The sequence below is a fragment of the Oncorhynchus gorbuscha genome, linkage group LG01 (genome assembly GCF_021184085.1).
Source record: "Oncorhynchus gorbuscha isolate QuinsamMale2020 ecotype Even-year linkage group LG01, OgorEven_v1.0, whole genome shotgun sequence".
Lineage (NCBI taxonomy): Eukaryota > Metazoa > Chordata > Actinopteri > Salmoniformes > Salmonidae > Oncorhynchus > Oncorhynchus gorbuscha.
The window spans coordinates 96,639,609-96,659,217 of NC_060173.1; the positions used below are offsets into that span (position 1 = coordinate 96,639,609).

General features: G+C 46.0%; 1 protein-coding gene across 8 annotated transcripts in view; it reads left to right on the forward strand.

The window, feature by feature from the left end:
* Window positions 1–19,609, forward strand: part of LOC124046694 (leucine-rich repeat and calponin homology domain-containing protein 1-like) — a 102,338-nt gene that overhangs the window by 55,643 nt on the left and 27,086 nt on the right. For all 8 annotated transcript variants that reach the window (XM_046367405.1, XM_046367438.1, XM_046367379.1 and 5 more), the window contains exons 7-13: window positions 10,737–10,824; window positions 11,479–11,584; window positions 14,581–14,711; window positions 16,682–16,749; window positions 17,367–17,447; window positions 18,287–18,364; window positions 18,461–18,503. In XM_046367405.1, coding sequence (XP_046223361.1) covers window positions 10,737–10,824; window positions 11,479–11,584; window positions 14,581–14,711; window positions 16,682–16,749; window positions 17,367–17,447; window positions 18,287–18,364; window positions 18,461–18,503 — 595 coding nt within the window. The remainder of the gene's footprint in view (window positions 1–10,736; window positions 10,825–11,478; window positions 11,585–14,580; window positions 14,712–16,681; window positions 16,750–17,366; window positions 17,448–18,286; window positions 18,365–18,460; window positions 18,504–19,609) is intronic.

Sequence of the window (19,609 nt, forward strand, 5' to 3'; positions counted from 1 at the left end):
TTTGCCAAAGCACAGCCCCCACACCACTAGAGGGATATCTTCAACCACCAACTTACCATCCTGAGACAAGGCTGAGTATAGCCCACAAAGACCTCCGCCATGGCACAACCCAAGGGGGGGGGCGCCAACCCAGACAGGATGACCACATCAGTGAATCAACCCACTCAGGTGACGCACCCCTTCCAGGGACGGCATGAGAGAGCCCCAGTAAGCCAGTGACTCAGCCCCCCGTAATAGGGTTAGAGACAGAGAATCCCAGTGGAAAGAGGGGAACCGGCCAGGCAGAGACAGCAGGGGCGGTTCGTTGCTCCAGAGCCTTTCCGTTCACCTTCCCACTCCTGGGCCAGACTACACTCAATCATATGACCCACTGAAGAGATGAGTCTTCAGTAAAGACTTAAAGGTTGAGACCGAGTTTGCATCTCTGACATGGGTAGGCAGACCGTTCCATAAAAATGGAGCTCTATAGGAGAAAGCCCTGCCTCCAGCTGTTTGCTTAGAAATTCTAGGGACAATTAGGAGGCCTGTGTCTTGTGACCGTAGCGTACGTGTAGGTATGTACGGCAGGACCAAATCAGAGAGATAGGTAGGAGCAAGCCCATGTAATGCTTTGTGGGTTAGCAGTAAAACCTTGAAATCAGCCCTTGCTTTGACAGGAAGCCAGTGTAGAGAGGCTAGCACTGGAGTAATATGATCAAATTTTTTAGTTCTAGTCAGGATTCTAGCAGCCGTATTTAGCACCAACTGAAGTTTATTTAGTGCTTTATCCGGGTAGCCGGAAAGTAGAGCATTGCAGTAGTCTAACCTAGAAATGACAAAAGCATGGATTCATTTTTCTGCATCATTTTTGGACAGAAAGTTTCTGATTTTTGCAATGTTACGTAGATGGAAAAAATCTGTCCTTGAAATGGTCTTGATATGTTATTCAAAAGAGAGATCAGGGTCCAGAGTAACGCCGAGGACCTTCACAGTTTTATTTGATACGACTGTACAACCATTAAGATTAATTGTCAGATTCAACAGAAGATATCTTTGTTTCTTGGGACCTAGAACAAGCATCTCTGTTTTGTCCGAGTTTAAAAGTAGAAAGTTTGCAGCCATCCACTTCCTTATGTCTGAAACACATGCATCTAGCAAGGGCAATTTTGGGGCTTCACCATGTTTCATTGAAATGTACATGTTATGCAGGTGAATGAGGACCCAAAAGCGACTTGGCGAAAACAGAGTCTTTAATCCAGTTAAAGGAAATAGCAATACTCCTAGACAAATCGGAGCGGTAAATAAAGCATAAAAAACAATTCCACTCGTAATCACGAGAACTGACTGGAGACTCGATAATAAACTGCAGGTTGCCTCGGGAAGGCACTTGACCGTAGCAGACTCAGACACCTGCTCACCACGCAGCATCTGAGGGAGACACGACACGACAGGGCGATACAAAGACACAGCACGGTGAACAATAAACAAGGATCCGACAGGGCAGAAACGGAAAACAAGGGGAGAAATAGGGACTCTAATCAGGGGAAAAGATAGGGAACAGGTGTGGGAAGACTAAATGATTGATTAGGGGAATAGGAACAGCTGGGAGCAGGAATGGAACGATAGAGAGAAGAGAGAGAGGAAGGGAGAGAGAAAAAGGGGAACGAACCTAAAAAGACCAGCAGGGGGAAAACGAACAGAAGGAAAAGCAAAATGACAAGACAATATAAGACAAAACATGACAGTACCCCCCCACTCACCGAGCGCCTCCTGGCGCACTCGAGGAGGAATCCTGGCGGCAACGGAGGAAATCATCAATCAGTGAACGGTCCAGCACGTCCCGAGACGGAACCCAACTCCTCTCCTCAGGACCGTAACCCTCCCAATCCACTAAGTATTGGTGACCCCGTCCCCGAGAACGCATGTCCATGATCCTACGTACCTTGTAAATAGGTGCGCTCTCGACAAGGACGGGAGGGGGAGGGAAGACGAACGGGGGTGCGAAGAAAGGGCTTGACACAGGAGACATGGAAGACAGGATGGACGCGACGAAGATGTCGCGGAAGAAGCAGTCGCACAGCGACAGGATTGAAGACCTGGGAGACACGGAACGGACCAATGAACCGCGGAGTCAACTTACGAGAAGCTGTCGTAAGAGGAAGGTTGCGAGTGGAAAGCCACACTCTCTGGCCGCAACAATACCTTGGACTCTTAATCCTACGTTTATTGGCGGCTCTCACAGTCTGTGCCCTGTAACGGCAAAGTGCAGACCTCACCCTCCTCCAGGTGCGCTCACAACGTTGGACAAACGCTTGAGCGGATGGAACGCTGGACTCGGCAAGCTGGGATGAGAACAGAGGAGGCTGGTAACCCAGACTACTCTGAAACGGAGATAACCCGGTAGCAGACGAAGGAAGCGAGTTGTGAGCGTATTCTGCCCAAGGGAGCTGTTCTGCCCAAGACGCAGGGTTTCTGAAAGAAAGGCTGCGTAGTATGCGACCAATCGTCTGATTGGCCCTCTCTGCTTGACTGCGTTAGACTGGGGATGAAACCCGGAAGAGAGACTGACGGACGCACCAATCAAACGACAGAACTCCCTCCAAAACTGTGACGTGAATTGCGGACCTCTGTCTGAAACGGCGTCTAACGGGAGGCCATGAATTCTGAACACATTCTCGATGATGATTTGTGCCGTCTCCTTAGCGGAAGGAAGTTTAGCGAGAGGAATGAAATGTGCCGCCTTAGAGAACCTATCGACAACCGTAAGAATCACAGTCTTCCCCGCAGACAAAGGCAGACCGGTAATGAAGTCTAGGGCGATGTGAGACCATGGTCGAGAAGGAATGGGGAGCGGTCTGAGATGACCGGCAGGAGGAGAGTTACCTGACTTAGTCTGCGCGCAGTCCGAACAAGCAGCCACGAAACGGCGTGTGTCACGCTCCTGAGTCGGCCACCAAAAGCGCTGGCGAATAGAAGCAAGAGTGCCTCGAACACCGGGATGACCAGCTAACTTGGCAGAGTGAGCCCACTGAAGAACAGCCAGACGAGTGGAAACAGGAACGAAAAGAAGGTTACTAGGACAAGCGCGCGGCGACGCAGTGTGCGTGAGTGCTTGCTTAACCTGTCTTTCAATTCCCCAGACTGTCAACCCGACAACACGCCCATAAGGAAGAATCCCCTCGGGATCAGTAGAAGCCACAGAAGAACTAAAAAGACGGGATAAGGCATCAGGCTTGGTGTTCTTGCTACCCGGACGGTAAGAAATCACAAACTCGAAACGAGCGAAAAATAACGCCCAACGAGCTTGACGAGCATGAAGTCGTTTGGCAGAACGGATGTACTCAAGGTTCTTATGGTCTGTCCAAACGACAAAAGGAACGGTCGCCCCCTCCAACCACTGTCGCCATTCGCCTAGGGCTAAGCGGATGGCGAGCAGTTCGCGGTTACCCACATCATAGTTGCGTTCAGATGGCGACAGGCGATGAGAAAAATAAGCGCAAGGATGAACCTTATCGTCAGACTGGAAGCGCTGGGATAGAATGGCTCTCACGCCTACCTCTGAAGCGTCAACCTCGACAATGAATTGTCTAGTGACGTCAGGAGTAACGAGGATCGGAGCGGACGTAAAACGTTCTTTTAGAAGATCAAAAGCTCCCTGGGCGGAACCGGACCACTTAAAACACGTCTTGACAGAAGTAAGAGCTGTGAGAGGGGCAGCAACTTATAATATAATAATAATAATAATATATGCCATTTAGCAGACGCTTTTATCCAAAGCGACTTACAGTCATGTGTGCATACATTCTACGTATGGGTGGTCCCGGGGATCGAACCCACTACCCTGGCGTTACAAGCGCCATGCTCTACCAACTGAGCTACACAGGACCGAAATTATGAATGAAACGCCGATAGAAATTAGCGAAACCTAGAAAGCGCTGCAACTCGACACGTGACCTTGGAACGGGCCACTCACTGACAGCTTGGACCTTAGCGGAATCCATCTGAATGCCTTCAGCGGAAATAACGGAACCGAGAAAAGTAACGGAGGAGACATGGAAAGAGCACTTCTCAGCCTTCACGTAGAGACAATTCTCTAAAAGGCGCTGGAGAACACGTCGAACGTGCTGAACATGAATCTCGAGTGACGGTGAAAAAATCAGGATATCGTCAAGGTAGACAAAAACAAAGATGTTCAGCATGTCTCTCAGAACATCATTAACTAATGCCTGAAAAACAGCTGGCGCATTGGCGAGACCAAACGGCAGAACCCGGTACTCAAAATGCCCTAACGGAGTGTTAAACGCTGTTTTCCACTCGTCCCCCTCTCTGATGCGCACGAGATGGTAAGCGTTACGAAGGTCCAACTTAGTAAAGCACCTGGCTCCCTGCAGAATCTCGAAGGCTGATGACATAAGGGGAAGCGGATAACGATTCTTAACCGTTATGTCATTCAGCCTCGATAATCCACGCAGGGGTGCAGAGTACCGTCCTTTTTCTTAACAAAAAAAAACCCCGCCCCGGCCGGAGAGGAAGAAGGCACTATGGTACCGGCGTCAAGAGACACAGACAAATAATCCTCGAGAGCCTTACGTTCGGGAGCCGACAGAGAGTATAGTCTACCCCGAGGAGGAGTGGTCCCCGGAAGGAGATCAATACTACAATCATACGACCGGTGAGGAGGAAGGGAGTTGGCTCGGGACCGACTGAAGACCGTGCGCAGATCATGATATTCCTCCGGCACTCCTGTCAAATCGCCAGGTTCCTCCTGAGAAGTGGGGACAGAAGAAATGGGAGGGATGGCAGACATTAAACACTTCACATGACAAGAAACGTTCCAGGATAGGATAGAATTACTAGACCAATTAATAGAAGGATTATGACATACTAGCCAGGGATGACCCAAAACAACAGGTGTAAAAGGTGAACGAAAAATCAAAAAAGAAATAGTCTCACTGTGGTTACCAGATACTGTGAGGGTTAAAGGTAGTGTCTCAAATCTGATACTGGGAAGATGACTACCATCTAAGGCGAACATGGGCGTAGGCTTGTCTAACTGTCTGAAAGGAATGTCATGTTTCCGAGCCCATGCTTCGTCCATGAAACAACCCTCAGCCCCAGAGTCTATCAAGGCACTGCATGTAGCACCCGAACCGGTCCAGCGTAGATGGACCGACATAGTAGTACAGGATCTAGATGGAGAGACCTGAGTAGTAGCGCTCACCAGTAGCCCTCCGCTTACTGATGAGCTCTGGCTTTTACTGGACATGAATTGACAAAATGTCCATCAAATCCGCAATAGAGGCACAGGCGGTTGGTGATCCTCCGTTCCCTCTCCTTAGTCGAGATGCGAATACCTCCCAGCTGCATGGGCTCAGTCTCTGAGCCAGAGGAGGGAGATGGTTGCGATGCGGAGCAGGGAAACACCGTTGACGCGAGCTCTCTTCCACGAGCTTGGTGACGAAGATCTACCCGTCGTTCTATGCGGATGGCGAGAGCAATCAAAGAGTCCACACTGGAAGGAACCTCCCGGGAGAGAATCTCATCTTTAACCACTGCGTGGAGTCCCTCCAGAAAACGAGCGAGCAGCGCCGGCTCGTTCCAGTCACTAGAGGCAGCAAGAGTGCGAAACTCTATAGAGTAATCCGTTATGGATCGATCACCTTGGCATAGGGAAGCCAGGGCCCTAGAAGCCTCCCTACCAAAAACTGAACGGTCAAAAACCCGAATCATCTCCTCTTTAAAGTTCTGGTAATTGTTTGAACAATCAGCCCTTGCCTCCCAGATAGCTGTGCCCCACTCTCGAGCCCGGCCAGTAAGGAGTGAAATGACGTAAGCAACCCGAGCTCTCTCTCTAGAGTATGTGTTGGGTTGGAGAGAGAACACAATATCACACTGGGTGAGAAAGGAGCGGCACTCCTTGGGCTGCCCGGAGTAGCAAGGTGGGTTATTAACCCTAGGTTCCGGAGGCTCGGCAGACCAGGAAGTAACAGGTGGCACGAGACGAAGACTCTGGAACTGTCCAGAGAGGTCGGAAACCTGAGCGGCCAGGTTCTCCATGGCATGACGAGCAGCAGACAATTCCTGCTCGTGTCTGCCGAGCATGGCTCCTTGGATCTCGACGGCAGTGTTACGAGCGTCTGTAGTCGCTGGGTCCATTCTTAGGTCGGATCCTTCTGTTATGCAGGTGAATGAGGACCCAAAAGCGACTTGGCGAAAACAGAGTCTTTAATCCAGTTAAAGGAAATAGCAATACTCCTAGACAAATCGGAGCGGTAAATAAAGCATAAAAAACAATTCCACTCGTAATCACGAGAACTGACTGGAGACTCGATAATAAACTGCAGGTTGCCTCGGGAAGGCACTTGACCGTAGCAGACTCAGACACCTGCTCACCACGCAGCATCTGAGGGAGACACGACACGACAGGGCGATACAAAGACACAGCACGGTGAACAATAAACAAGGATCCGACAGGGCAGAAACGGAAAACAAGGGGAGAAATAGGGACTCTAATCAGGGGAAAAGATAGGGAACAGGTGTGGGAAGACTAAATGATTGATTAGGGGAATAGGAACAGCTGGGAGCAGGAACGGAATGATAGAGAGAAGAGAGAGAGGAAGGGAGAGAGAAAAAGGGGAACGAACCTAAAAAGACCAGCAGGGGGAAAACGAACAGAAGGAAAAGCAAAATGACAAGACAATATAAGACAAAACATGACAGTACAGCTGTGTGTCATCCGCATAGCAGTGAAAGTTAACATTATGTTTTCGAATAACATCCCCAAGAGGTAAAATATATAGTGAAAACAATAGTGGTACTAAAACGGAACCTTGAGGAACACCGAAATTTACAGTTGATTTGTCAGAGGACAAACCATTCTCAGAGACAAACTGATATCTTTCCGACAGATAAGATCTAAACCAGGCCAGAACTTGTCCGTGTAGACCAATTTGGGTTTCCAATCTCTCCAAAAGAATGTGGTGATCGATGGTATCAAAAGCAGCACTAAGGTCTAGGAGCACGAGGACAGATGCAGAGCCTCGGTCCGATGCCATTAAAATGTCATTTACCACCTTCACAAGTGCCGTCTCAGTGCTATGATGGGGTCTAAAACCAGACTGAAGCATTTCGTATACATTGTTTGTCTTCAGGAAGGCAGTAAGTTGCTGCGCAACAGCCTTTTCTAAAAATTTTGAGAGGAATGGAAGATTCGAATGGAATGATCCGCCAAACCGCTCTTCTTAACACCCGTCCAATTAACCCGGAAGCCAGCCGCACCAATGTGTCAGAGGAACCACTGTGTTCACCTGATGACCGCAGTCAGCCTGCAGGCGCCCGGCCTATAACAAGGAGTCGCTAGAGCGTGATGAGCCAAGTAAAGCCCCACCCAGCCAAACCCTCCCCTAACCTGGTCGATGCTGGGCCAATTGTGCACTGCCCTATGGGTCTCCAAATCACGGCCGGTTGTGATACAGCCCGGGATCGAACTCGGTTGTGTAGTGACGTCTCAGACAGCTGCGCTACTCGGGAGGCCCCGCAAGTTTAATATATTTTATAAACTGAAATTTCACATTTACATAAGTATTCAGACCCTTTACTCAGAATTTTGTTGAAGCACCTTTTGGCAGCGATAACAGCCTCGAGTCTTCTTGGGTATGATACTACAAGCTTGGCACACCTGTATTTGGGGAGTTTCTCCCATTCTTCTCTGCAGATCCTCTCAAGCTTTGTTTGGTTGGATGGGGAGCATCGCTGCATAGCTATTTTCAGGTATCTCAAGAGATGTTTGATTGGGTTCAAGTCCGGGCTCTGGCTGGGTCACTCAAGGACATTCAGAGACTTGTCCTAAAGCTTCTCCTGCATTGTCTTGGCTGTGTGCTTAGGGTCATTGTCCTGTTGGAAGTTGAACCTTCACCCCAGTCTGAGGTTCTGAGCACTCTGGAGCAGGTTTTCATCAAGGATCTCTCTGTACTTTGCTCCGTTAATCTTTCCCTCAATCCAGTCCCTGCCACTGAAAAACATCCCCACAGTGAAGCATGGTAGTGGCAGCGTCATGCTGTGGGGATCCCCATGCTGTGGGGATGGTGCCAGGTTTCCTCCAGAAACCTGACACTTGGCATTCAGGCCAAAGAGTTCTTGGTTTCAATCTTGGTTTCATCAGACCAGAGAATCTTGTTTTTCATGGTCTGAGAGTCATTAGGTGCCCTTTGGCAAACTCCAAGTGGGCTGTCATGTGCCTTTTTACTGAGGAGTGCCTGAGGAGTGCCTTTTTACACACTATCATAAAGGCCTGATTGGTGGAGTGCTGCGGAGATGGTTGTCCTTCTGGAAGGTTTTCCCATCTCCACAGAGGAACTCTGGAGCTCATTCAGAGTGACCATCAGGTTCTTGGTCACCTCCCTGACCAAGGTGCTTCTCCCCCCGATTGGTCAGTTTGGCTGGGTGGCCAGCTCCTGGAAGAGTCTTGGTGGTTCCAAACGTCTTCTATTTAAGAATTATGGAGGCCACTGTGTTCTTGGGGACCTTCAATGGTGCAGACATTTTTTGGTACCCTTCCCCAGATCTGTGACTCAACACAATCCTGTCTCAGAGCACTATGGACAATTCCTTTGACCTCATGGCTTGGTTTTTTCTCTGACATGCACTGTGAACTGTGGGACCTTATATAGACAGGTGTGTGCCTTTCCAAATCATGCCCAATGAGTTGAATTTACCACAGATGGACTCCAATCGATTTGTAGAAACATTTCAAGGATGATCAATGAAAACACGATGCAACTGAGCTCAATTCTGAGTGTCATCGGAAAGGGTCTGAATACTTATGTAAATAAGTTTACATTTTTTATGAATTTGCAAACATTTCTAAAAACCTGTTTTTGCTTTGTTATTATGGTATTGTGTGTAGATTGAAGGAAAAGTTATTTAATCAATTTTAGAATAAAGCTGTAATGTAACAAAATGTGGAAAAAGGGAGGTGGTCTGAATACTTTCCAAATGCACTGTATATTTTATATATATATATATATATATATGGTATATATTTACAAAGAAATATATGGGGGATTGGAAATGATACAGACAATTACATTGATGGAAGCTGATCTGCCCCCTAAAAAATAAAAAATAATTTAAAAAATGAACCAAAAAATAAATAATAATAATTACCATTCAAATACTCAAATAAAGGTACTTGTTTTGGGCTGTGTATTTGAAAATACTCCAATACACAGAAAAAAAGTATTTTATATACCAGATACTAAAATACAAATGTATTTGAACCCAGGTCTGTTTTCCATTTTAATTCCGTGGCTGAGCCTCCCTCTCTGTGTGTATGAGAGTGTTTTGCAGGGAGAGAGGATCTTTATGTTCTGTAATGTGCCTACTGAGGTATACAGAACTGCCTTCAAGATGCCTGACCGTTGTTTTCAAGGTAATCTTCTCATGTTCACATACGCTGATTTATGGACGTCTATATCTGAGTTGCATCCGGTTTACACAGACCAACATCACATGCGCACTAGCATTCAGTGTGCACAGGGAGCAGCGTGAGCAGCGACGACGACATCACATCATCCAAATGCATGGCAAACACTGGATGAATATAAAATGTTAATATCTTTGGCTGTGAGTGATGGAAATGTTTTTCGCCTCATGACAATTATTTGAATAATTCAATTGATGTTTTGTGTACAAAGGTGATTATTGCAAAGGTCTTATTAGGAATTTTCATCTCACTTCTCTTTGTGGCCATCAATGGAAGTTGTCTTTCTGGGCTGGGCATCAGTTAAATTGCAGTACCGAAGCAAGACTGTAGGAGCAGTCGAAACCGTGCCTCTAGACTGGAAACCTGGGCCCTTAAATGTTCCCTTTTAATGCCTGCCCCCACCCCTATAACCCACCCCACTGCAACGCGTGGGCAGGAAAATGGTTCCTTTTGTCCGGGAGAGCTTAGAGACTCACATTCACAACCCTCTCACATACACACCCCTCTCACATACACACTCATGGCAATAGAGGAAAAGAGCAGTGGAACTATTCATAATACAGCCATAGAGAGACCCACAGTACAGGAACCCAACAGACTTGTCCAGTGTTCCAGTAGAACTACATTCATATGGACTCTCTTATGACTGGTGTATTGAATGAGGATAATGAGTGAGAAGGTGTGAGGCCAGAATGGGATAGATATGAATGAAGATAAGGACAGATATGCCATATGCTTCACAGCGATCAGTGAACATGCTCCCTAGGGATGCAAATGTAGGTGGCCTAGAAGCAACGAGACGTGTGTGTGTGTGTGTGTGTGTGTGTGTGTGTGTGTGTGTGTGTGTGTGTGTGTGTGTGTGTGTGTGTGTGTGTGTGTGTGTGTGTGTGTGTGTGTGTGTGTGTGTGTGTGTGTGTGTGTGTGTGTGTGTGTGTGTGTGTGTGTGTGTGTGTGTGCGTGCGTGCGAGAAGTGTATCTCAGACCACATCACCGTTCATTTGTCTGGAGACTCCATTAGTAGATCACTTCCCTTGAAGGTAGCTTCCGTGTGTGTGTGTGTGAGAGAGAGTTTATGAGAGCATCTGAGTGTGTGTGAGAGAGAGCGAGAGAAAAAGAGAGAGTGACAGTCCTGCTGTGTCTGTGTGATCGGAGCGATTAGACGCTGCTATCTGTCATTTTCTCCTCTTTCCTCTCTCCTCCGCATGCCTTTTTACCTCCTAACCCTGACCGTCCCATAATCCTTCTCTCTCACCCCTCACCCCTCTCTTCTCAGCACGGAGGACATTGACCAGAATAAGAAACAGGACACTGACTCAGGAGTTGGCAGCGACAACGGGGACAAAAGACTGTCTGCCACCGAGGTAGGATGAAGGGGGTGTTTGTGTTTGTGTGTGTGTGTTCACTTGCATGCATGCACACACTTACACTCATGCATGCATATACTGTATGTGTGTAACATATGCATTGTGTATTCTACAGTATGCATTCTCAAACAAAAAACAATTGTTTTTTTTGTTTTGCATAATAAGTTGAATATTTAGAAATTGACATTAATGTAAGGTTATACAAGAAAGAACATCAGCCTGGTGATGTTGAATAGTCACCAGATCTTCAAAGCCGTTCTGGACTCAGTTGAGCACACAGCCACAGCCGGATATCTTTCTATCATTTAATTGTTTTTTGTTTTTTTTCATATACGCATGTTCACCATGACATCACTGTGTTTTGTGGTGATCAAAGTAATGAATAAGATGGATATTGTCAGGTATGACACGACAGTTCTCTAGAACGATGCGTTTGGGGTGTGTTGTTGAAGAGAACGCAATTATGAGTGTCTGTTCAGCAGTATGTTGCACTTTGATGTCTGAATTTTTTTTTGTAGCTGAAACATTTGGCTTATTCTGAATGAAATACGTACGGTTGCATTGTAGCAGTTGCAGAGATGCTTTGATTTGGTTTCTGGAACAGAAATGTTTGCTAGTGTTTCTGGTAACTGAGCTGTGTGGATGTTTCAGCCTTCAGATGAGGACAGCTTGAGTCTCAATGTCCCCATGTCCCACATCACAGAGGAGGAGGGGCTAAGCAAAGACGACTCCAGCGAACACATCAGCACTCTAACAGGTAACCCCCCCCCGCCAACCCACAAACACACACTTTTTTTGATACCACACTCCACAAAGCAAGTCCTGCAAGCTCTAGCTTTATCTTATCTTGATTATTGTCCAGTCATATGGTCAAGTGCTGCAAAGAAGGAGCTAGTTAAGCTGCAGCTGGCCCAGAACAGAGTGGCATGTCTTGCTGTTCATCGTAATCAGAGGGCTAATATGGCTGAGAGTTGAGGAAAGACTTGACTGCGTCACTTCTTGTTTTTATAAGAAACATTAATGTGTTGTGTTGGAAATTCCAAATGGTTTGCATAGTCAACTTATACAAAGTACTGACACACACACTTACCCCACCAGACATGCCACCAGGAGTCCAGAACAAATTCATGAAAATGTACAGTAATATACAGAGCCATGAGTGCATGGAGTGCGGAGTGCATGAACAGCAAACCTGGTTTCAAAAACAAATGAAGCAACACCTCACAGCACAAAGCCTCTCCCGCGCGACCTACTTGTTGTATGTACTGACATGTATTTGTAACTGATAGATGTGCACAAAATGAAAGTAACCAAATAACCACTGAATGATTCCTAGTCCAACATATGACTAGACACTCAGTGTGGATATCTCAACCCCAGCTTGTCAATGAGTAACCGTCCAGCCCTGACAACAGCCCCTCCTGAATGGGAGAAGGGGACAGCCAGCAGGGCTACCTGTGTGTGAGGCACAATTTCTGTCTCTCCGGATGCCAGACATCGTCAGGTTGGGATAACACAGTAACACAGCCCAGACAGATTCTGTAGAGAGGCCTCTGGTTTATGTCCTTATCTGCCACCAGAGGAAACAGAGAATAGAAACATGGTCACTGTTGCGCTAAAGAGAGGAAGTGGGATAAAAGAGATGTTTCCGGATCCTTCATGGTGTCTCTCTATGTGGCTCAGTGGGTCGTTTTTCCTTATTGTTGTTTTTGAGAGGGATGGAGGGAGCTCTGGGGGAGTGTTGACTCTGGCTAAACTCTGAGGAGTGTGTGTGGTGGGGACAGATATACACCAGTAAGGCTATGTCAGCACACCCAGGGAGTAGTCTGGGGTGGGTCACTGATAGGCTGGCGGGCCTCAGACTGGATGGGAATGGCGTTGAAAGTGAAGGTGGAGTATGTCGTAAGAATATCACAATGTGTGTGTTAAACGGCTGGCTAAATCAGACTGACTTAGATAAGAGGAGTTGGGGTTCGTCACCTTTTAGTCTCTAAATCCTCTAATGGATTGGAAGACAAGGGCCTGATACAAAAAGGTTGGATTCATCCATAATGTAAAATAAAGTAGTGGACAGCAGAATACAACTACCTCCATCCAGAGCTGTCAGAGTATCTGGGCTGTTATATTAGCAGAGCTCAGATGGATTCTCTATAGACCTTCACTCCCGGACCAGAAGACTGGTTATTAATAGACCACCTCGAACTCTCTCAATCATGTCAGAGAGTGGCAGGCAGAGAGTGGCAGGCAGAGAGTGGCAGGCAGAGAGTGGCAGGCAGGGAGTGGCAGGCAGAGAGTGGCAGGCAGAGAGTGGCAGGCAGAGAGTGAGGCAGAGTGAGAGGCAGAGAGTGAGGCAGAGTGAGAGGCAGAGTGAGAGGCAGAGTGAGAGGCAGAGTGAGAGGCAGAGTGGCAGGCAGAGAGTGGCAGGCAGAGAGTGAGAGGCAGAGAGTGGCAGGCAGAGTGAGAGGCAGAGTGAGAGGCAGAGAGTGGCAGGCAGAGTGAGAGGCAGAGTGAGAGGCAGAGAGTGGCAGGCAGAGTGAGAGGCAGAGAGTGAGAGGCAGAGAGTGGCAGGCAGAGTGAGAGGCAGAGTGAGAGGCAGAGTGAGAGGCAGAGTGAGAGGCAGAGTGAGAGGCAGAGTGAGAGGCAGAGAGTGGCAGGCAGAGAGTGGCAGGCAGAGAGTGAGAGGCAGAGAGTGAGAGGCAGAGAGTGAGAGGCAGAGAGTGAGAGGCAGAGAGTGAGAGGCAGAGAGTGAGAGGCAGAGAGTGAGAGGCAGAGAGTGAGAGGCAGAGAGGCAGCAGAAAATAGAGGGAGATTGTGCAGATTCTCTCTGTAGGTTTCTAGACCATGAGTTAAATCCTACTGCAGAACTCTGATGAACCCAAATTATAAAAAAAGATAACAAAAAATGATATACAGTACCAGTCAAAAGTTTGGACACACCTACTCATTCCAAGGTTTTTCTTTATTTTTACAATGTTCTACATTGTAGAATAATAGTGAAGACATCAAAACTATGAAATAACAATAATATGGAATCATGTAGTAACCAAACAAGTGTTAAACTGTTCCTAGGCCATTATTGTAAATAAAATTTGTTCTTAACTGACTTGCCCGGTTAAATAAATAAAATAAACAAAAAGTTGTTAAAAGTTCATTTGTGGAATTTCTTTCCTTCTTGATGCTTTTGAGCCAATCAGTTGTGTTGTGACAAGATAGGGGTGGTATACAGAAGATAGCCCTATTTGGTTAATACCAAATCCATATTATGGAAATAACAGCTCAACTCAGACCAACTCCATATTAATGACCATGATTTTGAAATGAGATGTTCGACGAGCAGGTGTCCACATAATTTGGGAATGTAGTGTACCATGGCTACGGGCTGTTCTTATGCATGGCGCAACATGGAGTAGCCGTGCACCACAAACCCCCAAGGTGCTTTATTTCTATTATAAACTCGTTAGCAACGTAATTAGAGCAGTAAAAAAAACTGTTTTTTTTTGTCATACCCATGGTATTTCCTCTGATTTCAGCCAATCAGCATTCAGGTCTCGAACCACTCAGTTTATAATTTTATATAGAGCACAGAGGTTGTAATGTTGTTCCAACCAAATCCCACAAACAAGCGATCAAATACAATATTGGAATTGGTCATCGTATATATGCTACTGTGTCTCCATACAGTAAATGCCTTTGAAATGTGACATTCTCTGACCTGACCTCTAACTTCTGACCTTAATGTCTGCCCCCCTGTAGCGGACCCCCACGGGGACGGGGTGCAACTGATAGAGGAAAGCCCAACAGAGGCCCTGAAAGACCTGAAGGAACAGTTAGGCTACAGAGACTCCTCTTCTGCCCTCAGCAACCGCTTCCGCAGCTACATCAAGGCAAGGGCCTCTCTCTCTCTGTCTCTCTGTCTCACTCACTCACTCACTGAAAGACTTGGTTTATAGTGACTTAGGCGAGCAACGTGCTGAATTCACCCATTTGGACATTTAGGGTTAACTATGCCTTTAATAACAGATCTTTCTGAGCTGAATCCATTATGAGCTGCACTCTTCGAAAAAATGGTTCCAAAAGAGTTATTTGGCTGTCCTCATAGGATGGTTCCAGGTAGAACTCTATTTGGTTCCATGTGGAACCCTCTGTGGTAAGGGTTCGAGATGGAACGCAAAAGAGTTCTACCTGGAACCAAAAATGGTTCTTCAAAACCTTTTAGGTTCTAGATAGCTACACTCTTGGGAAAAAAAGGTGCTGTCTCGGCTGACTCTGGAGCTGTTACTAAGGGAATAATGCACCCTGTTATACATCACAGTATAACGTCCATTAAGGCTGTCTGTATTGTGAAAGATTTATAGGGAAATGGCTGTGCTGTAAATAATGAAAGCGTTTGTGTTTTTAACAAACAGAAAAGGGAAATTCTATGCCAGAGTAGCCCAGGATAACCCATTCTCCCTCTTCTATTCTCTGCCTATCTATTAATTAAATTTAATTCAAAGGGCTTTATTGGTATGGGAAACATATGTTTACATTTGCCAAATCAAGTGAAATAGATAATAAACAAAAGTAGAAATAAACAATCAGAAATTAACCGTAAACATTACACTCCCAAAAGTTCCAAAGGAATAGAGACATTTCAAATGTCATATTATGGCTATATACAGTGTTGTACTGATGTGTAGATAGTTAAAGTACAAAATGGAAAATAATAAACATAAATATGGGTTGTATTTACAATGGTTTTCTTCACTGGTTTCCCTTTTCTTGTGGCAACAGGTCACAAATATTTCTGCTGTGATGGCATGCTGGTATTTCACCTAATACAGTACATCTGGGAGTTTATCAAAATTGGATTTGTTCTCAAATTCTTTGTAATCTGAGGGAAATATGTTTCTTTATGGTCAAACATTTGGCAGGAGGTTAAGGAAGTGCAGCTCAGTTTCTACCTAAATTTGTGGGCAGTGTGCACATAGCCTGTCTTTTCTTGAGAACCAGGTCTGCCTATGGCGGCCTCTCTCAATGGCAAGACTAATTTCACTGAGTCTGTACATAGTCAAAGCGTTCCTTAGTTTTAAGTCAGTCCCAGTGGTTAGGTATTCTGCCACTGTGTACTCTCTGTTTAGGGCCAAATAGCATTCTAGTCTGCTCTGTTTTTAGGGTGAATTATTTCCAATGTGTCAAGGACCAGGACCAGCTTGCTTAGGGGACTCTTCTCCTGTAGGTGATGGCTCTGCTATGGAAGGGTTTATAATTAGCGGATATTCTGCTCTACATGCATTATTTGTTGTTTTATTTGGAGGATTTTTGTTACAGAATTCTGCATTCACAGTCTGTTTGGTATTTGTCCCATTTTGTGACCCCAGACCTCACAACCATAAAGGGCAATGGGTTCTATAACTGATTACAGCATTTTTAGCCAGATCCTAATTGGGATGTAAAAATGTATGTTCCTTTTAATGGCGTAGAAGGCCCTTCTTGCCTTGTCTCAGATCGGTCACAGCTTTATGGAAGTTACCTGTGGTGCTGATGTTTAGGCCTATCCCTCTCTATCTCTCCTTGTCTCTCTTTCTCTCTCCCACTGTCCCTCCCCAGCTGCCCCATGTGTGTGACAGTGAAAGGCAGGGTGGTATAATATCCAACCCCATGTGGAGTGTGTCAGCAGATATTTAAGGGAGGAAGGGAGGGAGGCACACTGGCCTGCTTATACACTCTCACTCACTAGGAAACATTTAAGTGAACTGCAGCCAATCGCTGGCTTGTTATCTGGATCATGTGACTTGACTGCAGCTGGTGCTGATGCCGCGCGCACACGCGTATGTGTAACTCGGTGTGAATGTGTGTGTTCCTGCTTGTGCAGGGACGGACGCCAGACTACGACGAGCCCCTCAGGATAGAGGAAGACACACACTGGGCCTCTGAACAGACGTGAGTATCCCTCCATCCATCTGCATTTCATCTGTCTTTTTCTCCTCCCTCACTCTGTCCACTGTAGTGGGTGTGTCTCTGTATGTCTCTTTCTGTCCCCTCTATCAGTCTCTATTGCTCTCTGTGCTATAAGATGTTTTTCCTCTTTAAACTGTATGCTTCTATGGGCAGTACTCTTTGCCCATCTGTATTAAAGTTGATTGATGTACACTGTCAGCTCTTTACTGTTGGCTAGTTTTGAAATGTCTTTGGTGACTTTTGAGAAGCTGTGCTCCTCCTAAGTTGTTTTTGGCTCTTCTATACTGTGGTTGTTGTTTTCTTAGGTGAAAGATAGAGACCCACACACTGTCGAACAAGAGAATGTGGCCCAAAAAGAGGCTTGGGATTGAGAAATATGCTCTTTATTTAAACAAACTGTCACCATACTATTTTCTTGCCACAGCAAAGCTATGTGTGTTCTGCTACATATCACACCAGCGATTTATCTATACCAGGGCGACATTAGGTTAGCATTTCAATTTTTTTAATGCATGATGTATTCAAAAGCATTTTTTATTGATGAAACACAGTTCTGAATTGTAAACAAGATGACTCACTTCCTGTTTCCTTTCCCGTAGGTCAAAGGTCACAGAAGGAACGCACATTGCCATGATCAACCAGCTGAAGGAGGCTGTAGAGCTACTACAAGACCCTAACAGGTGGGCTCTGTTACGATTCTGTTATAATGCTGGCTATTTCTGGTTATAGCTGGTTATAATACTATTACACCTTTCTCACTTTTACTATCATGCTGGCATATCATGCTGGCATATCATGCTGGCATATCATGCTGGCCTTATTTAATAATCATTGTTATCAGCAGGTTCAGGATCATTTTCAAGGTAAAATTGGTCATTGCCATGATCATCTTAAGGATTGTTATCGTCATAAGCAGATCTCTATGTGAAGTAACATTGGAAAGTTGCATTGTAAACTTTGGAGTACTGTTGCCCCTAATGAGTCAGAGGTTACATTTCTGACCTAAACAAGTAAATTCCCAAACCCAACAGATGGCTGATTGTCATATTATGCAGAGAGAGGCAGTCAAAATCTCCCACACAGCCCAACACTAACTCTGCAGAATATATTATCCACCATGCATCCTCTAACCATATTTCAGGTCAATGTTGTGAGGAATTGTGGGTGAAATGTCCCACTTGGCCATATCAGAATGTTGTCACTGTAGCTACCACGATGTCTTTGTGTATTTTTTTATTGTTGAGTCACAGCCCACTCATTGTCACACAATGTACCATATGCTGCTCCAAACTGCTCTGCAACATGTATATGGTAGCAATAATAAGGCATTTGGCTGTCTTACCTGGTTCTGTGAACATATAGTTCAGTACAGAGACTGGAATGACTCCAGGTCTGGCTCACTGGAGGTAAAAGACACTCGTTGGGCATTGAGCTGTGAGGATCTGTGTAGTTGTCTGACCTCCCTACTCTCTGTCTGGCTCTTTCTTTCTCACTCTTTCTACTCTCTCTCTGCTCTCAGAGTGAGTATGGAAACAGAGGACCTATCTGGAGTTCAGCTTTACCCTGTTGAGATGGTCATGGTGGAAGACTCTCTCAAGTAAGACTGTGTGTCTGTGTGTCTGTGTATGCGCGCATTGCGTGCACACATGCGTTATTTCTTACTCTCTCTCTGTCCCTCTCTCTCTCACTACAGTGGCCAAGACAGTGACGGCAGTGAAGAACAAACCACACCCAAGGTGAGACTCGCATATTTCGTTTTACTGCATAATGTACACACCTTCAATGCATTCGGAAAGTATTCAGACCCCTTGACTTTTTCCACATTTTGTTATGTTACAGCCTTATTCTGAAATGGATAAAATTGTTTTTTCCCCCTCATCAATCTACACACAATACCCCATAATGACATCACAATACCCCATAATGACATCACAATACCCCATAATGACATCACAATACCCCATAATGACAAAACAAAAAACAAGTTTTTAGAAATGTCAGCAAATGTAGTAAAAATAAATAACATAAATATCACATTTACATAGGAATTCCGACCTTTTACTCTGTACATCGTTTAAGCACCTTTGGCAGCGATTACAATCTTGAGTCTTCTTGGGTATGACGTAACAAGCTTGGCACACCTGTATTTGGGGAGTTTCTCCCATTGCTCTCTGCAGGTCCTGTCAAGGTCTGTCAGGTTGAATGGGGAGCGTCGCTGCACAGCTATTTTCAGGTCTCTCCAGAGATGTTAGATTGGGTTCATGTCCGGGCTCTGGCTGGGCCACTCAAGCCACTCCTACGTTGTCTTGGCTGTGTGCTTTGGGTCGTTGTCCTGTTGAAAGGTGAACCTTTGGCCCAGTCGGAGGTCCTGAGCGCCTTGGAGCAGGTTTTCATCAAGGATCTCTCTGTACTTTGCTCTGTTCATCTTTCTCTCGATCCTGACTAGTCTCACAGTCCCTTCCGCTGAAAAACATCCCCACAGCATGATGCTGCCACCACCATGCTTCACCGTAGGGATGGTGCCAGGTTTCCTCCAGATGTGGCACTTGGCCCAAGAGTTCAATCTTGGTTTCATCAGACCAGAGAATTTTGCCTCTCATGGTCTGAGAGTCCTTTTACTGAGGAGTGGCTTCCGTCTGGCCACACTACCATAAAGGCCAGATTGGTGGAGTTCTGCAGAGATGGTTGTCCTTCTGGAAGGTTCTCCCATCTCCACAGAGGAACTCTGGAGCTCTGTCAGAGAGACCATCGGGTTTTTGGTAACTCCCTGACCAAGGCCCTTCTCCCCCGATTGCACAGTTTGGCCCGGTGGCCAGCTCTAGGAAGAGTCTTGGTGGTTCCA